The 22,766-nt window shown below is 47.0% G+C and overlaps 1 protein-coding gene and 1 long non-coding RNA gene across 2 annotated transcripts; one reads left to right on the top strand and one right to left on the bottom strand.

Annotated features, from left to right (window-relative positions):
- Nucleotides 1-376: 376 nt before the first annotated feature.
- LOC141373379 (uncharacterized) lies at nucleotides 377-2,357 on the bottom strand. Its single transcript, XR_012379285.1, has 3 exons — nucleotides 2,038-2,357; nucleotides 1,726-1,921; nucleotides 377-1,304 (listed from the first exon to the last, which is right to left on the bottom strand). It is a non-coding gene; the product is annotated as an uncharacterized lncRNA (long non-coding RNA).
- Nucleotides 2,358-8,664: 6,307 nt separating this feature from the next.
- Nucleotides 8,665-10,551, top strand: TACSTD2 (tumor associated calcium signal transducer 2). Its single transcript, XM_025871891.2, has one exon. The coding sequence runs from the start codon at nucleotides 8,807-8,809 to the stop codon at nucleotides 9,776-9,778; it is 972 nt and encodes a 323-aa protein (XP_025727676.1). The 5' UTR covers nucleotides 8,665-8,806; the 3' UTR covers nucleotides 9,779-10,551.
- Nucleotides 10,552-22,766: the final 12,215 nt, after the last annotated feature.

The following is a 22,766-nucleotide window of genomic DNA, read 5'->3' on the forward strand; positions in this document are numbered from 1 at the left end:
GGTTTGATGTTACCCTTTGGGCTATGAGTTTTGTCCCTCAAGTGGTATCTTTTTAGGCTGTCTTTTCCCGTCCAAATGTTCTTTATTTCAGTCATCTTTTCTGTACACGTTACCTATTGGGTTGGGTTCCCCCCACCCCGGCCCCAAAGCTCTTCATACTCATCACTGAGAAAAAGAAGAAAAAAAACCAGACACACTTAAGAGCAAGGGAGGTTTTTCTACTGATGTATTCTGTAACGAGGTGAATAAGCCTGTGAGTGGGGAGGGCGGGAACTGTACTCTATTCCCTTCATTGTAATTATTTGTGTTTCTATGTTATCTGTTCAACAGTCGTCACTATGTGTGGACAGTGAGCTGCTCAGGGTCAGGGGTCGGGTGCTATGGGCCTTTAGCCCCATGGCCAGGTCCAGGCCTGGCACATCGTAGGCACTCTGTAAGCGTTGGAAATGAACCAGCAATGCCTGGCTGGCTGGATAATTCGACGGTGGAGGGGTGTAAGAGAAACCAGTCGGGTGGGTGGGGGGACGAGGTGCATGTGGTGAGCAGATTAGTCCTGCTGGCTCCCCGTTGCTTTCCAATTGGCAGCCTCCTGTGTTCTTGGAGAAGTTCTGGAGGGCAGTCTTCATTTTCCCGTCAGCCATGGTTTGAAAGGTTATAGCTGATGTTTAGCTGACAGAGCCAGGACTTCCCACATGAATCCAAAGAAATGAGTCCAATCTCTTGCATCCCACAGAGGCCGGAGGAACAATGAGGGCTTCCTGGCCCTTTGTCTTGGACCCAGACAGACATCCCCGCACTGGAGAACAATGAGGTCTCCTCTCTCCCTCCTTCTCATTCCCCCCACACTTCTAAACTTTTCCTCTCTCCCACTCCTCCTCGCCTCTACTTCCATCTAGTGACTCACAGTTGCTGAGGGTAGAAGTGCAAGCCCCTCCGCACAGCCGGCTCCTTGGGCTGATGGGTCTGGAAACATCTAGAGATAAACAGCTGCAGAGGCAGGGAAGAGCAGAGGGCACACCACAGCCCAGGAGAGGGCTGGGGTGCTCGTGCCCGTGGAAGGGCAACACAGGAGCTAAGGAAAGCAACTGCTGCTAGGAAGTCTGGAAGGTTCTGACGGCTCTCAAGCTGGACGAGCCACTAACCCACCCTCAGCTGGGTTTTCTTCGTCCGCACGGTGTATATCATGCCTCGTCTGCTTCCCCAAAAGGGTGAGTTCAACCAACACATCAGGGAGCAAAACTGTAAGTTGTCCTATAAAATCGAAGCTTCAGTTGAGTGATTATCTTGATGCTCTGACTCAGCAGCTGCAGAAGAAAAAGAAGTTGTGGTGTAGTTTGAACTTGTAGGGGAGTGAACTTGTACAAAGGTGTGGTGGAGGTTAAAACATTCGGGCCGGGGAGATAAACATGGTCTGTAGCAGCATGGTGTCACAAAGAGCAGACTCTCAGAGCCAGACAGAAACGAGTGTGAGTTCCAGCTCTGCCATTTACGGTCTCTGTCTTCTTGGGCAATTGCCCTTCTCCATGGGCTTCTCACTTGTAGGGCAGGAATGCCAGAACCTGCCTCATTTAAATGATGGGAGGTTAAAGATAAGACATGCTGAGCAGCTGGCCCGTAATAGGCTCTCAGTAAAGTGTAGAAATTATAAATATTGCTCAGACACCCTCTGTTCCAAGAAAAGAGGGAATGAGTAGACAGGTAAGGGACAGTTTAGGTTACACCTACCCTCCCAGGCAGAGAGAGGCGGGACACCGGAAACAAACCCTCCTTCACAGCTTCCGGAGGGTCCTCAGCTGGGATCTCCCCAGACCGCCTCATTCCATAACATCATGGGTGCAACGGGGCCGCTGGTGGAAAGAAGGCCACAACCCCGAGTGTGACATTGGCAGAGGAGTAAGGACGCGGACATAGGTTGGTTGCACTAGAGAAAGGCAAGGAGAGAGGCAGGAAGGATTGAGGAAGCGAGCTGGGGGACCGGAGCGCTGGCTTCAAGTCAGTACCTGAGGAGCCACCGAGTGGAACGTGGAAATGGCTTACTTGGTGTTGCTCCAAGAATGGAAATTCAGAGAGTGTGTGAAGATTACAGAGGCCCGGCGTTGCCCTGAATATCATGACGAGCCTTCTCGTGGAGCTGGTTGGGATTGGGCCAGGCTGTCTTGTAGGGAGGACGGTTGTTTCAACACCAAAGCGGTACGTAAGCACCTGGTCAGGACTTGGGAGACAGGACTCCACACTCTGGGTGGGAGACTGAGATGAATGGCCCCCGACATCCTTCTCACCAACCCTAAGGAGCAGCCCTCGGACGAGGACGACCCAAGACAGGCAGGCTAGTTTGGAAGAGGCAGCAGCACCTTTGAGACCTGTCACCACTGCCCTCCCCTTGGACCAGCTGGAAGCACTCAGAAACAGCAGCAACCTCCACACCCCCTCCCGGGAGCCTCCCACCCCAGCCGGCCGGCTCTGGGAGAGGAAGCACCGTGACTCACAGACGTGGGGTTGGAGAAACGTGGCTGCCTCGGGAATGTTGTGACAAGATTTCCCAATCTCTCCTCCTTTGCTGCCAAATCGCTCCAGAAACAATGGGCCCAAGAGCCAGTGATTAACTACAAAATAAGTACACAGTTGTTGGGTGTTTTATCGGCTTTTACCCTGAGTGTAAAACCCTTAGAAAAGAAGTCAACTCCCCCGGGGCAGAGAGACCAGCCATGATGGGAGGGGGCCGGTTATGGTTGGCAATTCCTGACAAGAAGACCAGGAACAGGATCATGAGGAGAAGCTCATAGGTAGGAGATTCTGAAATGAAACAGCGACACATACTTTTCAGGTGACACTGCAGTCACTTTTCAGATCCTGATGGACTGCAAAAGCCACGCAGGTCACAGATGTCACAGCAGACCTCTCCTAATAAACGGAGTAAGGCCACACCCAAGTGAGCACACAACAGAGAAACTATTGTCTTTCCAGAAAAGTGAAAAGATCAGACATTCCACTCCTGAGGCAGCCCCGACCCAAACCACGCCCAAACCACACCCAGTTTACCATTCTTACCTCTTCCTTCTTACTCAGGCTCATTCAAGACTCTTCAGCAAGGCACTAAACTGTGTCACGGAAAAGTGTAGATGCCCCCGTCTCCAGACCTGGCTTCACTCAAGGCCCTTCTCCACTGAGTCCTCTCGGCGTGACCTTAAACCTCAGCTTCCCCATCAAGCAAATGGGAACAAGAGTAATTATTTTGTAGAGATGCTGAAAGGATTATAGGGAATTTGTTTATAAAGTGCCTGGCACGAGTTTGGTGATCAATAAATGGCAGTTCCTATTAATAACAGAAACTGTGGAAATGGGAAGAAAAAGACAATTAGAAGCAAAAACAGAAATTTTACTCCAAATACTTCTCCTAAAACTTAATTTGAGGGATTCATTTATTTAAAAATTTTTTTTATTATAAACATTTTAATAACAATAAATGAGAAAATATAGAGGGTATACCTATCCCCTCGCTTTTTTGAATTCTAATACTTTGCAATGCCCCCCCCCTTTTTTTTTTTTTACATTTTTAAAGAAATGAAACATTAAAGCTAGAATCAGGTACTCCTTATCTATTCCGTGGTCTGCACCCCTGCTTCCTAGCCCCTGGGCTGACTTCCCATTCTTTCTGTGGTGTCTTGGAGCCTCCCTCCTCCATCCTGAGCTAAAGATCACCACAGCCCACTTCTCTGTCTGCATTTTCTGCATTCTGGCTGAAGGATCACCTGCTTCCTCCAGCACTTCAAGCTGTCTCTCAGGAGGAGGGGAAACACTGGCCGGCCTTCCAGCCCTGCCCATTGCCTCAGTGGCTGCTGCTGACAGAGGCCAGAGCTGACCGTGGTCAGGCCAAAAAGGGGATGGAGGGGCCTTCCCAACCTGGCCCAGGCAGCTTCACAGACGTTACACCACGGAATCCCCTCTGTGTCACTCACGGGCAACATCATCTCTGTTCTACAAAAAAGCAAACCAAGCGGAAGGAGCAGCCCATGGCCTGGCAGGGCAGAATTCAAACGCAGGCTGCCTCATCCCAGCAATGCAGACAGCAAGGAACACATCCACTCCAATGTGGGAGGAACTGGTGGTTCATGGCCTGAGTCTTAGGGTTTCAGGTGTGGGATCACTGTTGTGCCCTACACAAGTAGCTAGGTTTTGCTTTTCACAAAACCAGAACTTTCTTAAAACATATTTGTATAACTAAGAGAAGGAAAGAAAAAGAAAATCTGAAAAAACTCAGATGAGACTCTAACCTCTGGACCCCTTCAATGCTCTTCTTCCACCTTTGTTAATTTGTATGTGCAAGTGGTGTCAGGAGACCGAAGTCTAGGCTTGGCCTCACCACTTACAAGCATGTGACCATGAGCCAGTCCTTCTCTAGCATAATCTGCATCTAGATTGTCTCTATATTCCTGCGTCTGGGGGGGTCAGGATGACAAGGGCTTGGGGGCAGCTCCCCTCCCTCGCACACAGCTCCTGGGGCCAGCTCTTCAGCAATCCCCACAATCACCAGCTTTGTGCAGGAACCTATAATGATCTCCAAGCATCCTCATGCTCCTGAGATGGCTGATAATAAGAGCTGAGATGAATTCTCCTTAGTGTATGCCAAACACCGTGCTGGGTATTTTATATTCTTTATCTTGAATCATTAAAATAATTACAGATGCCAAGTATTTTTTTAATTAATCAGATACAGTTTTGGTTTTATAAATCACACCCTGAAATATAGAACTGATAAGGTAGTATTGGTCTTATACCAAGGAAAGTCAGATCATCAACACCAGTTTAGAAAACAGGGCCCGAGAACAGATGAAATATGAAGTTCAGTTGGGGAAAAGCACGTTCATAATAACAAGGTAGGAAGTCATCCTTTTCACGGATGTTGGGGAAATGTAGATATTACCCCCATTTTATAATTCAGGAAATTGAGAGGTGAAGTAACTTGTTCAAAATCACACAGCCAGTGAGTGATGTGAAGCCAGGATTGGAGCCTAAGTCTCACTAGATCCAAAGTCTATTTACCTCTGGCTACACTATCCTGAGTGCCTCAGAATCCCTGTCTGCTCACAGACTGATCAGACTGTATCCCGATTCCCTATAGCCACAGGCTGGTAAAAGTTTGGGATCATGCATAAAAGCAAAAGTAACAATTTGTCATTACTCAGTCTTCCCTGAAACTGGGTGTTTGGAGGTTGAGTTAGGGTGGGGATAGAGGTTCGTGGCTGGGGTTAGTGATGAGAATTGGACTTGCAGAGAATTGAAATGGTCACCATGAACACTCCTGGGAATGTATATTGATACTCCGACATTCTGGGCATAACTCGCTGTTAATTAACCCAATAAACATTACTGAGCCCCTGATATATGCTGGTGCTGGGGCTATAGGGCTCAGATACGGTTCCCTGTCCCCCATATACATTTGACAAACCTGAGTTCACGGAATGCTTTTGTTAAATACTTGAAAGTTGGGCGCCTGGGTGGCTCAGTTGGTTGGGCGACTGCCTTCGGCTCAGGTCATGATCCTGGAGTCCCGGGATCGAGTCCCGCATCGGGCTCCCTGCTCAGCGAGGAGCCTGCTTCTCCCTCTGACCCTCCCCCCCTCTCATGTGCTCTCTCTCTCTCTCTCATTCTCGCTCTCTCAAATAAATAAATAAATCTTTAAAAAATAAATAAATAAATAAATACTCGAAAGTTAAAATTAAAAAAATACAAAGAGCTAAAGCTAACACATGATATTTTGCAGACCTAGGCAGGAAAGGGATGAAGGAAGAAGGGAGAATCAGAGCTGAGGCTGTGCTTAGTTAATAAACTCATCATGAGGGCTCCTGGCTGGCTCAGTCAGTAGAACATGTGACTCTTGATCTTGGCGTTGGCAGTTCAGACCCCACATTGGGCATAGAGCCTACTTAGAAAAAATAATTATTTCCCAACTAACTCCCAAAAGAATCTATACAAAAATTAAAACAAAACAAACAAGCTCATCATCATGTTTGTGTGTCTGTTGGGGAAAGCCGGGCCGACCACAGAAATTAAGAAAGGGGGGGGGGGTCACTCTGTCTTCTATAGAGGACATTGAGAATAGGCTCCCTTTATCCCCAATCCCCCAAACACTTACCATGGCTGAAAAAGGCCAAGGTTTGGAAACCTCAGAGCACTAGCCTGAATAGCTAAGCAGTCAAAGACACCATTGTACACTATTCCCCAGCCCTGAGAACCCTTCCCCATTAGCTTTCCTCCCAACAGCCTGGGACGCACTGGACTATCAAACAGGTAGCTCAGCCATTTACAGAGGATTATGGCTATTTAGTCAGTAGCTGGGAAAGTAAAAAAGATGGGGTAGGTATTTAAAAATGCACCCTGACATTTTTACACTGTCTTACAGTTTACAAAACTTCGGTATCTACCATCTCATCTATTTTAGATTTGATTGTCAGAATGCCTTGTGAAATAGAGAGATGCTATCATCTCCATTTTACAGATGGGAGGACAGAAGTCCAGAAAAGTTAGTGTTGCTGTTCTGGTGTGTTACAGGATTCAGGAACTCACAGAGAAGGAGAACTGCCCTGAGTGCAGTAGACAGGGCCTATCCGGGAAGGCTTCCTGGAGGCAATCCAGGAGCTCAGTAGAAAAAGCACAATAATGCACTAAATAAATGAGGGGGAAACTCCCGGTATATGATTTCACAAAGGCTTGAAAGTGTGGAGAAGACTGGAGACACTGGCAGGAGCAAGATGAAGATGATGATGGTGGTGGTGGGGCCCATGACAGCAGCTAACACCTATCCATGCTTACTAAGTGCAGATACTGTTAGAACAGATAGTGTTCTAAGCTATTTATCTACATTAATTCTCACACCTACCTTGTTAGTAGGTATTTTTATTATCCCCATTTAACAGATGAGGAAATTAAGGCACAGAAAAGTACCTTGCTCAAGGCCATACATGATCTTGTTTGCTAACTTAAAAAGTGTGAATTCTATTCCAAGAGCCAAGAGCACCTCTCACTCGGCTCTCAGCAGAGATGGACACAGATTTGTGATTTCGAAAGCCTTCTCTGACGCAGGATGGACTGGGTGTTGGAGAGGGGGAAGGAAACTGGAATCTGAATAGGCTTTTGGTTCAAGAAGCTGAACAGAGTGGGGTAGAGAGCAGAGGAGCATTCCCACAATGTCTGGTGCTTGTGGGTAAGCAATTGCCCTCACATGACTCTGCTTTCTCTACCTGTAAAGGCAGAATGATGTATTTCCACCTACCCCGCCTCAGGAATTGCTTGAAAATTAATGGGATAGAGGCCTCGCTGGCTTTCATGTGTTAAACAACACCCCTGTATGACTGCTGGTGTTCATTAAATGCTGAACATATAAAATGTGCTTTGAACGGAGGAGCCGGGAATAATTATAGCTTGTTAATTATTGTTAATTTTACCACAGCTTTGAAACCCTGGACTTTCTCAATGATTCAAAAAAGAGATTGCAACCCCTCCATCTCATTAAAGTAGCCACACAGAGGCAGACAAGCAATTTCCCACAGGCTCCATTCTTTTCCTATTTGCTGTGGTTCAGCTACTTATATGTGATACAGAAAAAGAAAAGCAATGATTTACTCTTTTAGAATCAAGTTATAGAACGAACCCCTTATAATCTTGCTTTTTTTTTTTTAAGATTTATTTATTTATTTATTTGACAGGGAGAACACAAGCAGAGGGAACAGCAGAGGGAGAGGGAGAAGCAGGCCCCCGGCTGAGCAGGATCCCAAGACCCTGGGATCATGACCTGAGTCGAAGGCAGCCGCTTAACCGACTGAGCCACCCAGGCGCCCCTTGCTAGTTCTTTTTAAGAACAAGTTCCTTTATGTCTCCCTACACTGAGTACATGTGTGAAAATTATGTTTCTCTGTGTGTGTGTATGTCTGTGTGTATAGAGGAAAAAGGTGTTTAACAGAATATCTGACACATTGGACATGGGGACACCTGGGTTTTACTCATGATATGGTAACAAACACTGCTCCCTTTCTTCGGATTCTTCACCACTCTGTTTCCATAAACATTGATTTAAGGTTTCACAACCACCAGGCAGAATACCAAGGACTCCTCCGAAAAATCTGAGGCTATTGATGGCTGGGGGACTTTAAGTCTCAGCCTCAACTGCATCGCCTTTAAAATGGGTCTGAAAGATTGTCCATACCTGTCAGGACTGAGGTGAGGATGAGATAATGCTTGTGAACTGTAAACTATGTAACTGATTGCTACTAGGAAAACTGGGGGGTAGGGTTGGGATAGGGTTTGGAAAGGGAACTTGAAAGGGAGGGGGTAGGAGACAAAAGCCTGGCGAACTCGCGCGCCTTACTTTTCAATGAAATTCTTAAAAATTCCAGTCCAGGAGAGCCGCCAGGCCACCCACGGTCCGCAGGCTCCTCCCCAGGTGAGCCGCTCCCCCTCCGCCCCCCCCTCCCCGAGGCCCGCAGGTGAGTATCGGTTTTCTTCTCCCGGGCTTTCGGTCTGGAGGAGGCGGGAGCAGCCTTCGCTCCCCTGATCCTATCGAGGGCGGCGCAGGGCGGGCTGTGCCTTCCGTGGGACGGTGACGGGGCGGGGGGGGGGGGGTCGCGGGATGTGTCACCCAAATACCGGAGGGTGAGTCCGCCCAACCAGCCCGGCAGGTCCGGCGGAGTATAAGAGCGGAAGGGAGCGGCCAGCTGCAGACGCCCGAGACCGTCCCAGCGCGGAGCCGGAGCCCCGCAGAGTCCCCAGCGCCTGGTCCGCCCGAGTCCCGTCTGCGTTCCGCGTCCCCACCATGGCCCGGGGTCCGGGCCTCGCGCTGCCGTCGCCCCCGCTGCCACTGATGCTGTTGCTCCTGGCGGCGGCGATCGGCCCCGCGGCCGCAAAGGACAACTGCACGTGCCCCACCAATAAGATGACCCTGTGCCGCGCGGACGGCCAGGGCGGCCGCTGCCAGTGTCGCGTGCTCGGCTTGGACTTCCCGGTGGACTGCTCCACGCTGACCTCCAAGTGCCTGCTGCTCAAGGCGCGCATGAGAGCCCCCAAGAGCGGCCGCGCGCTCGTGCGGCCCAGCGAGCACGCGCTCTTGGACAACGACGGCCTGTATGACCCCGACTGTGACCACGAGGGCCGCTTCAAGGCCCGCCAGTGCAACCAGACGTCGGTGTGCTGGTGCGTGAACTCGGTGGGCGTGCGCCGCACCGACAAGGGCGACCTGAGCCTGCGCTGCGACGAGCTGGTGCGCACCCACCACATCCTCATCGACCTGCGCCACAGCCCGGCCGCCCGCGCCTTCAACCACTCGGACTTGGACGCCGAGCTGCGGCGGCTCTTCCGCGAGCGCTACCGGCTGCACCCCAGGTTCGTGGCGGCCGTGCACTACGAGCGGCCCACCATCCAGATCGAGCTGCGGCAGAACGCGTCCGAGAAGGCCCCCGGCGACGTGGACATCGCGGACGCCGCCTACTACTTCGAGAGGGACGTCAAGGGCGAGTCGCTGTTCCCGGGCCCTGGCGGCCTCGACGTGCGCGTGCGCGGCGAGCCCCTGCTGGTGGAGCGGACGCTAATCTACTACCTGGACGAGAAGCCCCCCCAGTTCTCCATGAAGCGCCTCACGGCCGGCCTCGTCGCTGTCATCGTGGTGGTCGTGGTGGCCCTCGTCGCCGGCGTGGCCGTCCTGGTGATCACTAACCGGAGGAAGTCGGGCAAGTACAGGAAGGTGGAGGTCAAGGAACTGGGGGAGTTGAGAAAGGAACCGAGCTTGTAGGTACTGGCAGGGCAGGGAGTGGGGCGGGGCACCGGATTTCAGCCGGGCCCCAGACCGAAGTGAGCCGCGCTCCCTGACTCTTGGCCCAGAGGAGACCTTGCTCTTTCCAAATTCCTGCCTCTCCCCACCCCCATCGAGTTTAATAGATCCTGGGCTCAGGGTCACCTCTCTTTCTGACTTCTGGCTTTCAGAGGAGGCATTGCTAAAATTCCTTCCCTTTCGGTCCAACAAGAAACCTGACTCGAAGAGTTCAGGAAAGTTCGGCGCGGGGTTACGAATATAAGAATCACCTGTCTGTATTACAGTCCGGCATCGTTTGCCACGGACATCGTCGGTGTTGAAGGCTTACGTGCGCTTGGGGGGGGGGGGGGTGGAGGAGACAGCGCTTTTAACGTCTTGGGTTAAGATATTTGATTAGCTCCACATATATCCTGGCCTTGCTGGTGAGAAGAGGAGTTCGCCACCTCAGCCCGCGTACTCTCCTCATTTGCTGTATTAGCAACCGCATATGCTTGTCACCGGGAAAGAAGCCTGTTTCAGCTGCCTGAACACATTGGAGGTGTCTTTGTTTGCCCGCGGACTGTGCCCCAGAAACTCGGCGTCTGTTCTTCAGCCTGCCCTTATTATAGCTGATATTAGTAATGTTTCTTTTGTAAAATGTTTGTACATATTTTGTCTTTGATAATGCTGCTTGATTTTTTTTTAAAAAACACGAATTTAATAAAATATGGAGAAGGCACCAACCAAAAGATGGAGTTTGTGAAAACTCGCTCCAGATTTGTATCACTTGGGTTTCCTCTCATTTCCCATGATTCCGATTTCTTATTCCAAATTCTAACACTTTTTTTTTTTCCTTGCAGGAGCAGGCATTTCATTTTGCCACTCCGGTGTTTCCTGAGATGCCTTATACAGGCTGGTAAAAGTACTGGTCTTTCTAAATAAGACTGTTTGAAAACTTCCCCCAGAGTGCAGGAGGGTGGGTCTGGGGGGAGGAGGCTAGAACTAGCGGCTGTTGTAGGGATCGGGGACCAGTTTTAGGTTCTCTAAAGAATCTCCGGAGGAGAAAAAAAGCACTACCTTTGTTTGAGGAGGTATATCTCCTTTGACTCCCAGCCCTACTTGGAAGTGGTGGTATTATTCCCATGTATCCCCTGGAGATTTACTTCATGTCAAAGCAGCATGGCTCCCCAGACAGGTTAAAGGATTTTCTCATGTAGTCACAGCTAGTCTGTAGTGGGCCCTACGCCCTGGCGTGTGTTGGGAGGACAGCACCCACCCAAGGTGTTTTCCAAAAATTTCACGTGTAATATGCTTTAAAAACTTCTACTTCCTATTAGCTGTAAAAACTGGCAACCTGTCACTTCCCAGCCTCTTGGCTAAGATCAAGTGTAAAACCGGCAACCTGTCTCCTTCACCCTTCTTTCCTCATTTTCACTTCTTCTCATTCATTTATGTGGAGTGTGTTAGAAGGTCACTGTTGAGTAGCCTACAGGTAAACAAGTTTCAGCAATTACTGGGAAATTGGTGCAACAATGGGTGTGCACAAAGGAGGGAGTGGTTGGTACACCTGTCGGTAAATAGCTAAATGCAAGACTTCAGTTTCCTCCCCTGGAATCCATCTCTTGTTCCTCCTTCCACTCCTGGTCTGTGGTTTATGCCTACCCCTCAAAGGCTGAAACACGAGTTAAGAACCAGGGAGGTGGCTTTCAGCTGGCCTTCCCCACTTAGGGTGGATCCCTAAGTATATAAGCACTCCTGCTAGGGTGACACTCCCTTTAGCCACTCCCCCATCCCCCAGAGTCCTCTCTGGTTCAGATGGGGCTTAAGGAGGGGAAAGGGTGGATGTAAGCTGGCTTTCCCAAAGTACAAGTGCCCAAGGCCAGAATGGGAGCTGTAAAAGTGTGAGACTCTCTCAGTCAGCTCTCCTGAGTCCCTCAAGTACCTTAGCTAAAGGGACCTTGGCCATCACCTCTAACCCAGCCCCTCATTTTATAGAAGGCACAGGCGAGTGATTTCTCAAGACAAACGTTCCTGTGGCACAGCTGGAACTAGACAGCCTCACATTCCCTAGTCCAGGATTCTTTTCACGACCACAGGCTGCCATTGTTTCAAGAGTCACTTCAAAAAACTGTCACTTGACTGCCTACAAAATAAACAGATTAAGGATTGAGTCGGCAGCTGAGCAATGGGAAAAGCCCTGAAAAAGCCTGTTTCTTCATAGAGTATCACTTCTGGATAATTTCTAAATTCCTGCATTAATTCGGGACTAAGAGTCTTTGCACTTTATTACACTTAATAATTCCCAAAAGCAGTTACACCTATCATCTTTGAGACATTGGCTTACTGGAAATAACCCAAGTGATGACAAACCTGCTCCACTAGGCAAGTAAGTCGCCTACCTCTGTGCAGTTTCCCCATCTGTTGAGTGAAACTTAAAAATCTATTTCATCAGTGCAAAGGTTAAATGAGGTAACTGATAAAAGTACCTGAAATGATCTGGGCACTTAGAGGTCAGGGTATCTTAAATTTCCTCCTCTCTTAGAAATCGTATCCATTTCACATGTCAGAAAACTGAGGTCCAAAGAGATGGGGTAACTTAGCATCACACAACCTCCATGTGCCAAAGCCAGGATTTAGAATCTTTGTCTTTGGCTTCCTAGCCCAGGTCGCTCTTCCATGCATCAAGCAGGTTGAAACACCTTTCCACCTTTCTTAGTCACTTCCTCCAAGGAAGAACCCTTCACACTTGTGTTTTGAAACGAAGCTTGCACGGGCTGAGGGCAGGATTATCCAGACCTAGCTCTCCAGGGGCTTAGCCTCTACCTCCAGGATTTCCCCTAGAACGCCCGTTCACTGCCTTGTGCACAGGCCTGGGACTGCCCTTGGAAGGAATGTGAGGAGCTGGTGTGGCTCACCAGGCAGGTCACAGCTTGTCTTCTGAGCCCCGTGGGAGGCTCATCTGATTTCCTTGTTTCGGTCACTGGGGCTTTCTTCCACTCTTGCTATTTCCTTAAGTGGAGCAATTAAAAAAAAAAAATCACATCATTTTCCCCTGCTTACATATTTTTGGCTTCACTGTTTTCCAAATAGAATCACAATGTCAGAGGTGGAAAAAGGATCATGGAGTCCGTGACTTCATTTTGCCCATGAAGAAATGGAGGCCCAGAGAGGAGAATGGATTTACCCGAGTCGGGCAGAGAGTGGCTGCATTACTCTAGAGAGCTAATACCCTGACTCCTATCTTGTCTCATGTTTGTTCTGCTTGTCTCCCTAGTTAGTCTCCCGCTTGTTTTTATTTATTTCCTTGATCGTTTCTACTCTTAAATTGTGTTGTGTTGTCCTTAGCTTTTTAATATCGCTTAAATTTAAGGGAGAGATACTTTGTTTAAATGTAAAATGTATGGGCTTTGAAGCTACCTGGTCTTTCCAACTCCTGTTTTCTTATTTGTAAAATAGGTAGAGTCTTATCTAATATGCTTGATTTTAAAGATTGCATTAGAAGAGGGGAGCCTGGCAGGCTCAGTCGCTGGAACACACAGCTCTTGATCTTGGGGTCGTGAGTTCGAGCCCCATGTTGGGGGTAGAGTTTACTTAAAAAAAAAAAAAAAGGACTGGGTGGCTCAGTCAGTTAAGTGTCTGCCTTCAGCTCGGGTCATCAGGGTCCTGGGATTGAGCCCCACATCAGGCTCCCTGCTCCGCGGGGAGCCTGCTTCTCCCTCTCCCTTTGCCCTTCCCCCTACTTGTGCTCTCTCTCTCTTTCTCTCTCTCTTTGACAAATGACTAAATAAAATATTTTAAAAAAATTACTATGGAAGATAGGAAAAAAAAACTGAGTATTTTGTAAATGATCACTCTTGTTAGAATGATAGCGAAGCCCCCATGAATCAGGGGAAAAATAACTAATAATTTTTAAGCTCTCTCCAGCAATGTGAATAGCACTTCCACTGAACTTTCTTAAGGGGACATCTCTGTCCCTAGATTTCTGTTATTAAGGGGACTAGAGCAACCTTGCAAGCCACCTATTTCAAAGGCAGAGGCATGGCCCATCTGGTTTGTATAAGATAGCTGCCCATACCAAGTGGGACACCTTCATTATGGTGTGAGAAATAAATGTCTTTCTTTTGAAACTGCATTATTATTAGGTCTGTGTAATAGTCTTTTACTTTATGTTAGCATACTTTTTTAGTCTAACCAGTTTGAGTGTCTATATTATTATTCTTGTAACTGATGAAAAAATTAAGACACTAACAGTTAACTTACTTGCCTCTGGCCACAGATCTAATAAGTGGTGCATCTGGCAAATTGGCCCTCAAATCCATGTTCATAATCACTGTACTGTACTGCTTCCTATAATTTGTAAATTTGCAAGCCAGACTATATTAGTTTTTACTCATTTATTATAATGACCCACATTCATTATCTTACTATTCTCTAGGTCAGAAGTCCAATACAAATCTCACTAGGCCTAAAATCAAGAAGCCTGCAGGACTGCGTTCCTGTCTGAGGGTGCCAGGGGAAATTTTATTTCCTTTTTATTCAGGTTGTTGGCAGAATTCACTTCCTTTTCTGTTGCGGATCCAAGATCTCTGCTTTCTTACTGGGTGTACACTAAGCACTGTCCCGGGTTTTAGCGCTTTCCTTAGCTCCTAGTCCCATCCTTCATCTTTGTAGCCAGCAGTGGCCTGCTGAGTCCTCACAAGGCATCCTTCTGACCATCTTTCCACTGCCTCATCTCTTTCTGTCCGCAGCTGGGCAAGGTTTCCCCCTCACGAGGACTCGTGATCAGGCTGAATCCACCCAGAGAATGCCCGACAAGATTATCCCATCTCTAGGTCTCTAACCTTAATCACATCTGCAAAGCCCTTTTTGCCATATAATGTAACATATTCACAAATTCTGGAGATTAGGAGTGGACCTCTTTGGTGGTGCGGGGCATTATTCTGTCTACCCAATCCATGCTGTCAACCAACATACCACCCTGCCTCTGGAGAATTGTAAGGCAGGGTGCATTTTCATGTTTAGTTACAGAGGAGCTCTTTCTCTCATGGCCCTCTCCTCTGTCCCTTTTTTTTTTTTAATTTTATTTATTTATTTGAGAGAGAGAATGAGACAGAGCACGAGAGGGAAGAGGGTCAGAGGGAGAAGCAGACTCCCTGCTGAGCAGGGAGCCCGATGCGGGACTCGATCCCGGGACTCCAGGATCATGACCTGAGCCGAAGGCAGTTGCTTAACCAACTGAGCCACCCAGGCGCCCCTCCTCTGTCCCTTTTTGAACAAAGCCCTTCCAAGGGGGAGAAACGGATTCTTGGGGAAATCAATCCTGTAACCCACACTGGGTCATCCAGGGTGCCTGGCAACTAATAAGCTCTCAGGAAAGTGTGTTGACTTGAAAGGATACCAATTGATGGGGTTTTGGAATATAGGTGAGGTTCGGTGGGGTGGAGTCTGGAGCCGATGACCAAGAAAGAATTCTTGAGACGTCTTTGGTGGAAAATGGATGTTTTATTAAAGCATGGGGACAGGACCCGTGGGCAGAAAGAGCTGCTGCACCGGGGTTGGGGTCGTGAGGGGTGGCTGGTTATATACTATGGGTTTGGGGGAGGGAAGGAAAAGGGAGGTTTTCGAAAGGATTTTCGTATGTTAAAGAGGACCTACAAGATGCCAAAGGCCTTGCCATTGTCAAGTTCAGGTGGTTTTTCCTTCTAGGAAGGCGTTGCCATTAAGACAGTTGGGAGCTTCCTAGAAGAATATCACACATCCCACCCAGGAGTGGGAGGTGGGGGGAGGTTGCAGGGTGTCAGCCTGCTCTTTGTCCTCAGCCAGCCCTCTGACATGGGACATGCCAAACACTGTCCTACGAGCTTTATCCTCATTGTCTCATTTATTTCACAACAACCCCATAACATGAAATATGTTTTGCTGTTCTAGTTTTACTGATGAGGAAACTAAAGCAAAAATAAATGACCTGCCAGAAATCCCATGGCTAGAAAGGAGGACAGCTGAAATTAAACCCAGGGCCACCCCCCTCAGAGTCTGTGCTTTTACCCCTACACTCTATGACACTGCAGAGTAAAGACCCATGTTCCACGCCAAGTAGTGAAGACACAAGTGGGGAGGCTGATTCTCTGGACCTAGATAGAATCCCTCAAAGGACTGTTTGGGAACTTAATGGATTTCTTTTACAACCGTTAGAGAATCCTGGTGGGCCTCGTTCAGCCATCATTTCCCTCCTGAAACCATTCTCTCTCATTGCTAAATACCACCAGAGGCTTCTTGGTTGCTTTTTTTTATGACAAACTTCAGGAAGGAATTGTCGGGAGGGTGAGAGTGGGGAACGGGCCAGGGTACACTGAACTGGGGAGAGCTGCATCTCCAGGTACCACAGCCCTATGTCCTCAGTTTCAGGGGAAATTCTCAAGCCCACTGTGTGCCAGGAGGACAAACCAAGGTGGGTGAAAAGGGAAATGGCAATGATCCAGAGTGACGGTTGGAACACGCTAACCAGTGGCTTCAGAGCAGGCAGCTCAGCTTGCCCACATATCGTATCGTGTCTCCTTGGAAGGACAGGGGCAGGAATTCCTTAGCTAATTCATTCTAACCCTCAGAAGCCTTATGCACTCAGGGCTCCCACACTGGATGTGACTTGGTCTCCTTAGTAGGAGACTACTAACTCTCAATTCCCTTGTTAGCCCCAGGCGAGCATATATAGAATTCTGACCTAATCTTAACAGGAGTCACATCCTTAAGGAATTGACACTAAATCTGAGATGCAAGGTATGAATAGATGTTATTTGAAGAGAAGCATTTTGGTGAGAGAATGGCATGTGCAAAGGTCCTGATGCAGATTTGCAAAGGGCATGTCCTCTGTGCAGACAAGCATAAAGAGGCATCCTTTCTAGTTGGACTTAACCCCACCATGCAGGGAATGGGATAGGGGCTGGTGAGGACCTTTGTGTGAAGAACAAGGGACCCCCTCCTCCCTGATAACACGGCTTCAACCCCACACCAGACAAGAGCATAGGGAAATCATTGAAAAGATATATTTTTCAGGGAATGACATAATCATATTGTGTTCTAAAAAGATCACTGGCTGGAGTATGGAGAACAGACTAAAAAGGAGCAAGAGTAGAGGTAAGGAAACAGTAGAAGACCAGAAGAAGAAGAACCTCAGATGAGAGATAAAGGTAGTTTGGACTGAGAGCAGGTGTATAGGATAGTGGTGGTGATGGAGAGAAGCGGGTGTATTGGAGGGATACTTAGGATACAAAATCAATAGGACTTGGGGATGAATTCAACATGGGGGTGGTAAGGAGGAGGGAGGTGTCAAGAATGGTTCCTAGGTGTTTGGCTTTCATAACCTGTTGGTGGTACCATTCATTCCCTGTGGCAGAGAACACAGAAGTTGAGAACATCTTTGGTAAGAGTGAAATAATGAGTACGGTTTTCAAACATGTAGGATTTAGCTAGGAGTTGCATATAGATGTCTGGTGTCTTATGGGCTGGATCTGGGAATTTGGGAGGCACCAGCACACGGGTTTTGAAAGGCACTGGAATATAGGTAGTACTTCAAAACCACGAACAGGGATGTGATTGCCTAGGAAAAGGTAAAAGACTGAAAAGAGAACTAACACTGTTCCTCAGAAGGCTCCAGCACTCCAGGGGCAGAAAGAGGAGAAGGAATTGTAGAAGGAAACCAGGAAGGGTCAAACCTAGGGATGGAGACAGAAGGACAAGCCCAGATTGGTACCAGGAGACAAGACCAAGTCAGAAGTTGGGAGCCACTGACCAGATGGAGAGGAGAGTGTTGGTAGGAGCAAAGCCTCAGACTAAGAGAGACTCGAGTGTCTGCCATTTGTGATTACTGTCCACCCACTGCCTGTTGTTTGGGGGCAACCGTCTGAGAACAAGGAGAGGGTTGGCATAGGCAGCTCAAGTGACTAATCTGTGAGTGCTGTGGGAAGGCAGGTGGCTGTCTGGCAAAGCTACTTGTCAGTGTGTGATCTTGGACCCAGTTATTTAAACTTCTCATGCCTCAGTTTCCTTACTTATAAAATAGGGACAATAGTATACCTACCTCCTCAAAGGGTTGGTGAGGTAAGTAAATGTGCTAGTCCAGGTGTGCGCTTAGACTAGGGCCTGGTGCACTGTGAGGGCTCATAAATGTCAGCTATTGTTAATAGCTACATTAAACTTGAATACAAAATGTCCAGTGCAAGCTCATGAAGGAAGGGGCTGTTTCTTTTTTCTTTTTGTTTTTCTTAAGTGCACAGCAACATTTTTTTTTAAAGATTTTATTTATTTATTTGAGAGAGAGAGAATGAGAGATAGAGAGCACGAGAGGGAAGAGGGTCAGAGGGAGAAGCAGACTCCCTGCTGAACAGGGAGCCCGATGTGGGAGTCGATCCCGGGACTCCAGGATCATGACCCGAGCAAAGGCAGTCGCTCAACCCACTGAGCCACCCAGGCGCCCGGGGCTGTTCCTTTTTATTCACCTCTGCATTTTCAAAGTCTAGCACAGTTCCTGGAACATAGCAGGTGCTCGATAATTAATGCTGATTAAATGGCTGGTAGATGAGGTGGATATAGATGTCTCCCCACATGGCTAGCTCTGGCCTGGGAGTTTAAACAGAGCCAAATGTGTCCCTTTGACAACTGGGGTTAACCATTTAAGGAGGTAAATCTCATATGCTTCTACTCATATCTCTCCACTCAAAATAATATTCAGAAGCAAAAGGAAGAGAAAGAAAGCCACTTAGAACTCCATGAAGGTTTTGTTAATGAAAAGCAATGTGGAACACATTTAAATAATTTATGAGTGGAACAAACACAAAAAAATAAGCAAGGAAAATACATCAGGAAATGATATGCAAAAAGTTAATAGCTTTACTATATAAAGAACAGACAAATTGATTAGAAAAACAATGCTCTAATCAAGGCCTTAGTTAGGTACCTTGGTGCAAATTAGAAAGGGCGCCCCCCCCTCTGGGCAGATAAATTAGAAAAAGGCACCCCACGTAGTTGGACCCAGTCTTGCAGTGCAGGCTTGCCAAGTTCACAGGCATGAGATAGCTTTGTGAGAAGAAAAATGTGCCCCTCCTCAGTTGAGGGTGAACAGGTAGAGGATTGGAGTCAGACTTGATTTTGGCCACTGTACACCCTTGATCTTGGTGCAGCTCATACACAGAACAACTTTACGAGGTGGTCCTGAGGTCAGTCGAAAATGGACAAAGGTCACAAATAGATGACTCCAGAAGAGGACCTAGAAATGATAACAAATATCTTTTTTAAAATTTTATTTATGTAAATCTCCGTACCCAAAGCGGGCTTGAACTCACGACCCCGAGATCAAGAGTTGCATGCTCCTCTGACTGGGCCAGCCAGACGCCCTGATAATAAACATTTTTCAAAAATATATCTAACATCACCAGTACTTACAGCCATTCAAAGCAAAGTGGGGCAAAAATTCTCCTCTGTGAAATTAGTACAACTGGTATTATTCAGTGCTGATGAGGGGGTTGTTCATTGGTATAACCTTCCTGGAAAACAAATTGACAACATCCACCAAGGACCTTAGAAGTGTTTATTTTCTTTGCTTTCCTAATTCCATGTCAAAGAATTTATGTTAAGGAAATAAAACTGTGATGCACACAAAGTTTCTTGTATAAGATGTGTTCCCTGCAGCAATTTTATAATAGCAGAAGGCTGAAAGGAACCTAAATACAGGTCCACAACTCCATGAGGGAGTGTTTCAAAAATCAGAATTTTGGAATTCTAGAAGGATAATTTGGTGCCTGTTATTTAGCCCCCTCAGGAGGGTCTGTGGCAGCACGGTCCACACGTCCAGGTTTCTGCCATGAAACTTATTTATAGTCACACTAATTGGTATAAATAGACCAAAAATAGCCCTAGGCCACTTCAGGTCAGCTTTGCTGCCAAATGAGCTGGCACCAAACTTTCAAACCAGCTTTTGGTTTTTGGAACAATTTGGACTTGTAAATAAGGGATTGTGGATCTGTATACGTTATAGTATAATTTTTGAGGACTTTCTAATATGGGGCAGGGGGAGAATAACCAAACTATAGAATGATCCCACTCCATTTTAAAAAAGAAAAATGGGAACACATTTGTTACTTTAAATGCACCATTTGCTGTCTTACATCTAAGCTGACCATATCGGCTTTTTTCCCCCTCTTTCTCTCTTCTTCCTTTTTTTTTTTTAAATCTTCAAGCAGAAAGGTATAATTTTTATCAGGATAGGAATCATCTTTGTCCCACTCAGCTTTCTCTGAGCAGCCTGCCAAGGCAGCAGAAAGGGAAGCCCTCCTAGGCCACCTCCTGCCTCCCTGTTTGGTGAAGCTGAGAATGAGCCTTTGCATATGCAGAGGAAGGGCCCCTTGCTTGGGGGAGGGTAAAAGAACCTAAATTGCTTTGAGAGGGAATTTTTTGGGTGGAAGCTGGGGGGTGGGGGAAAGGAAAGATCACTTAGCAGGGGTTGGAGCCTCTATTAGTTTCCTGGAGCTGCCATGATCACCACAAATTTGGTGGCTGAAAATAACAGAAAGCAATTTCTCACAGTTCTGGAGGTTAGCTGTTGAGAATCAAGGTGTCAGCAGGGCCACGTTTTCCCCGAAGGCTCTGGGGAAGCATCCTTTGCATCCTCTAGCTGTGGTGGTTGTGAAGCAATGCTTGGTCTTCCCTGGCCCATGGCAGCGTAATTTCAATCTCGGCTTCCTTCCGAAGGTGGTCCTTCCTCAGTGTGTGTCTGTGTCCAAATTTCCCTCTTCTTATAAGGCAAGAGTCATTAGATTAGGACCCATGTTAATCTAGTAAAACCTCGTCTTAACTTGACTATATCTGCAAAGACCTTATTTCCAAATATGGTCACATTTACAGGTTCCAGGTGGACATGGATTTGGGGGGAGGGTACTGTTCTGTGGGACTTGACTGAGAAAGGAATTCTAATATTCCATTTTTTTTTTTGAAGAGAAGGAGAAGGGGGTGCAGAGGGAGAGGGAGAGGGATAATCTTTTTCTTTTAAATTTTTATTGTTATGTTAATCACCATATATTACATCATTAGTTTTTGGTGCAGTGTTCCATGATTCATTGTTTGTGCATAACACCCAGTGCTCCATGCAGAACGTGCCCTCCTCAATACCCATCACCAGGCTAACCCATCACCCCACCCCCCTCACCTCTAGAACCCTCAGTTTGTTTTTCAGAGTCCATCATCTCTCATGGTTCGTCTCCCCCTCTGACATACTCCCCTTTTCTTCCTCTCCTGTTATCTACTTCTTTTTCTGTTTTCTTAAAATATGTTGCGTTATTTGTTTCAGAAGTATAGATCTGTGATTCAACAGTCTTGCACAATTCACAGCGCTCACCGTAGCACATACCCTCCCCAATGTCTATCACCCAGCCACCCCATCCCTCCCACCCCCAACCACTCCAGTAACACTCAGTTTCTTTCCTGAGATTAAGAATTCCTCATATCAGTGATGTCATGTGATACATGTCTTTCTCTGATTGACTTATTTCACTCAGCATAACACCCTCCAGTTCCATCCACGTCGTTGCAAATGGCAAGATCTCATTCCTTTTGATGGCTGCATAATATTCCATTGTGTATATATACCACATCTTCTTTATCCATTCATCTGTCGATGGGCATCTTGGCTCTTTCCACAGTTTGGCTATGGTGGACATTGCTGCTATAAACATTGGGGTACACGTACCCCTTCGGATCCCTACATTTGTATCTTTGTGGTAAATACCCAGTAGTGCAATTGCTGGATCGAACGGTAGCTCTAATTTCAACTGTTTGAGGAACCTCCATACTGTTTTCCAGAGTGGTTGCACCAGCTTGCATTCCCACCAACAGTGCAGGAGGGTTCCCCTTTCTCCACATCCCCGCCAACATCTGTCGTTTCCTGACTTGTTCATTTTAGCCATTCTGACGGGTGTGAGGTGGTATCTCATGGAGGTTTTGATTTGGATTTCCCTGATGCCGAGCGATGTTGAGCACTTTTTCATGGGTCTGTTGGCCATTTGGATGTCTTCTTTGGAAAAATGTCTGTTCATGTCTTCTGCCCATTTCTTGATGGGATCATTTGTTCTTTGGGTGTTGAGTTTGATAAGTTCTTTATAGATTTTGGATACTAGCCCTTTATCTGATATGTCATTTGCAAATATTTTCTCCCATTCTGTCGGTTGTCTTTTGGTTTTGTGGACTGTTTCTTTTGCTGTGCAAAAGCTTTTTATCTTGATGAAATCCCAATAGTTCATTTTTGCCCTTACTTCCCGTGCCTTTGGCGATGTTTCTAGGAAGAAGTTGCTGCGGCTAAGGTCGAAAAGGTTGCTACCTGTGTTCTCCTTTAGGATGTTGATGGACTCCTGTCTCAGGTTTAGGTCTTTTAATCATTTGGAGTCTGTTTTTGTGTGTGGTGTAAGGAAATGGTCCAGTTTCATTCTTCTGCATGTGGCTGTCCAATTTTCCCAACACCATTTGTTGAAGAGACTGTCTTTTTGCCATTGGACATTCTTTCCTGCTTTGTCAAAAATAAGTTGACCATAGAGTTGAGGGTCCATTTCTGGGCTCTCGATTCTGTTCCATTGATCTATGTGTCTGTTTTTGTGCCAGTACCATACTGTCTTGATGATGACAGCTTTGTAATAGAGCTGGAAGTCCGGAATTGTGATGCCGCCAGCTTTGCTTTTCTTTTTCAGTATTCCTCTGGCTATTCTGGGTCTCTTCTGGTTCCATACAAATTTTAGGATTATTTGTTCCATTTCTTTGAAAAAAGTGGATGGTATTTTGATGGGGATTGCATTGAATGCGTAGATGGCTCTAGGTAGCATTGACATCTTCACAATGTTGATTCTCCCAATCCATGAGCATGGAACGTTTTTCCATTTCTTTGTGTCTTCTTCAATTTCTTTCATGAGTATTTTATAGTTTTCTGAGTACAGATCCTTTGCCTCTTTGGTTA

This window comes from Callorhinus ursinus, unplaced genomic scaffold (assembly GCF_003265705.2).
Source record: "Callorhinus ursinus isolate GAN/ISIS: 27379988/994484 unplaced genomic scaffold, GSC_fseal_2.0 scaffold9, whole genome shotgun sequence".
In the NCBI taxonomy this organism is placed as follows: Eukaryota; Metazoa; Chordata; class Mammalia; order Carnivora; family Otariidae; genus Callorhinus; species Callorhinus ursinus.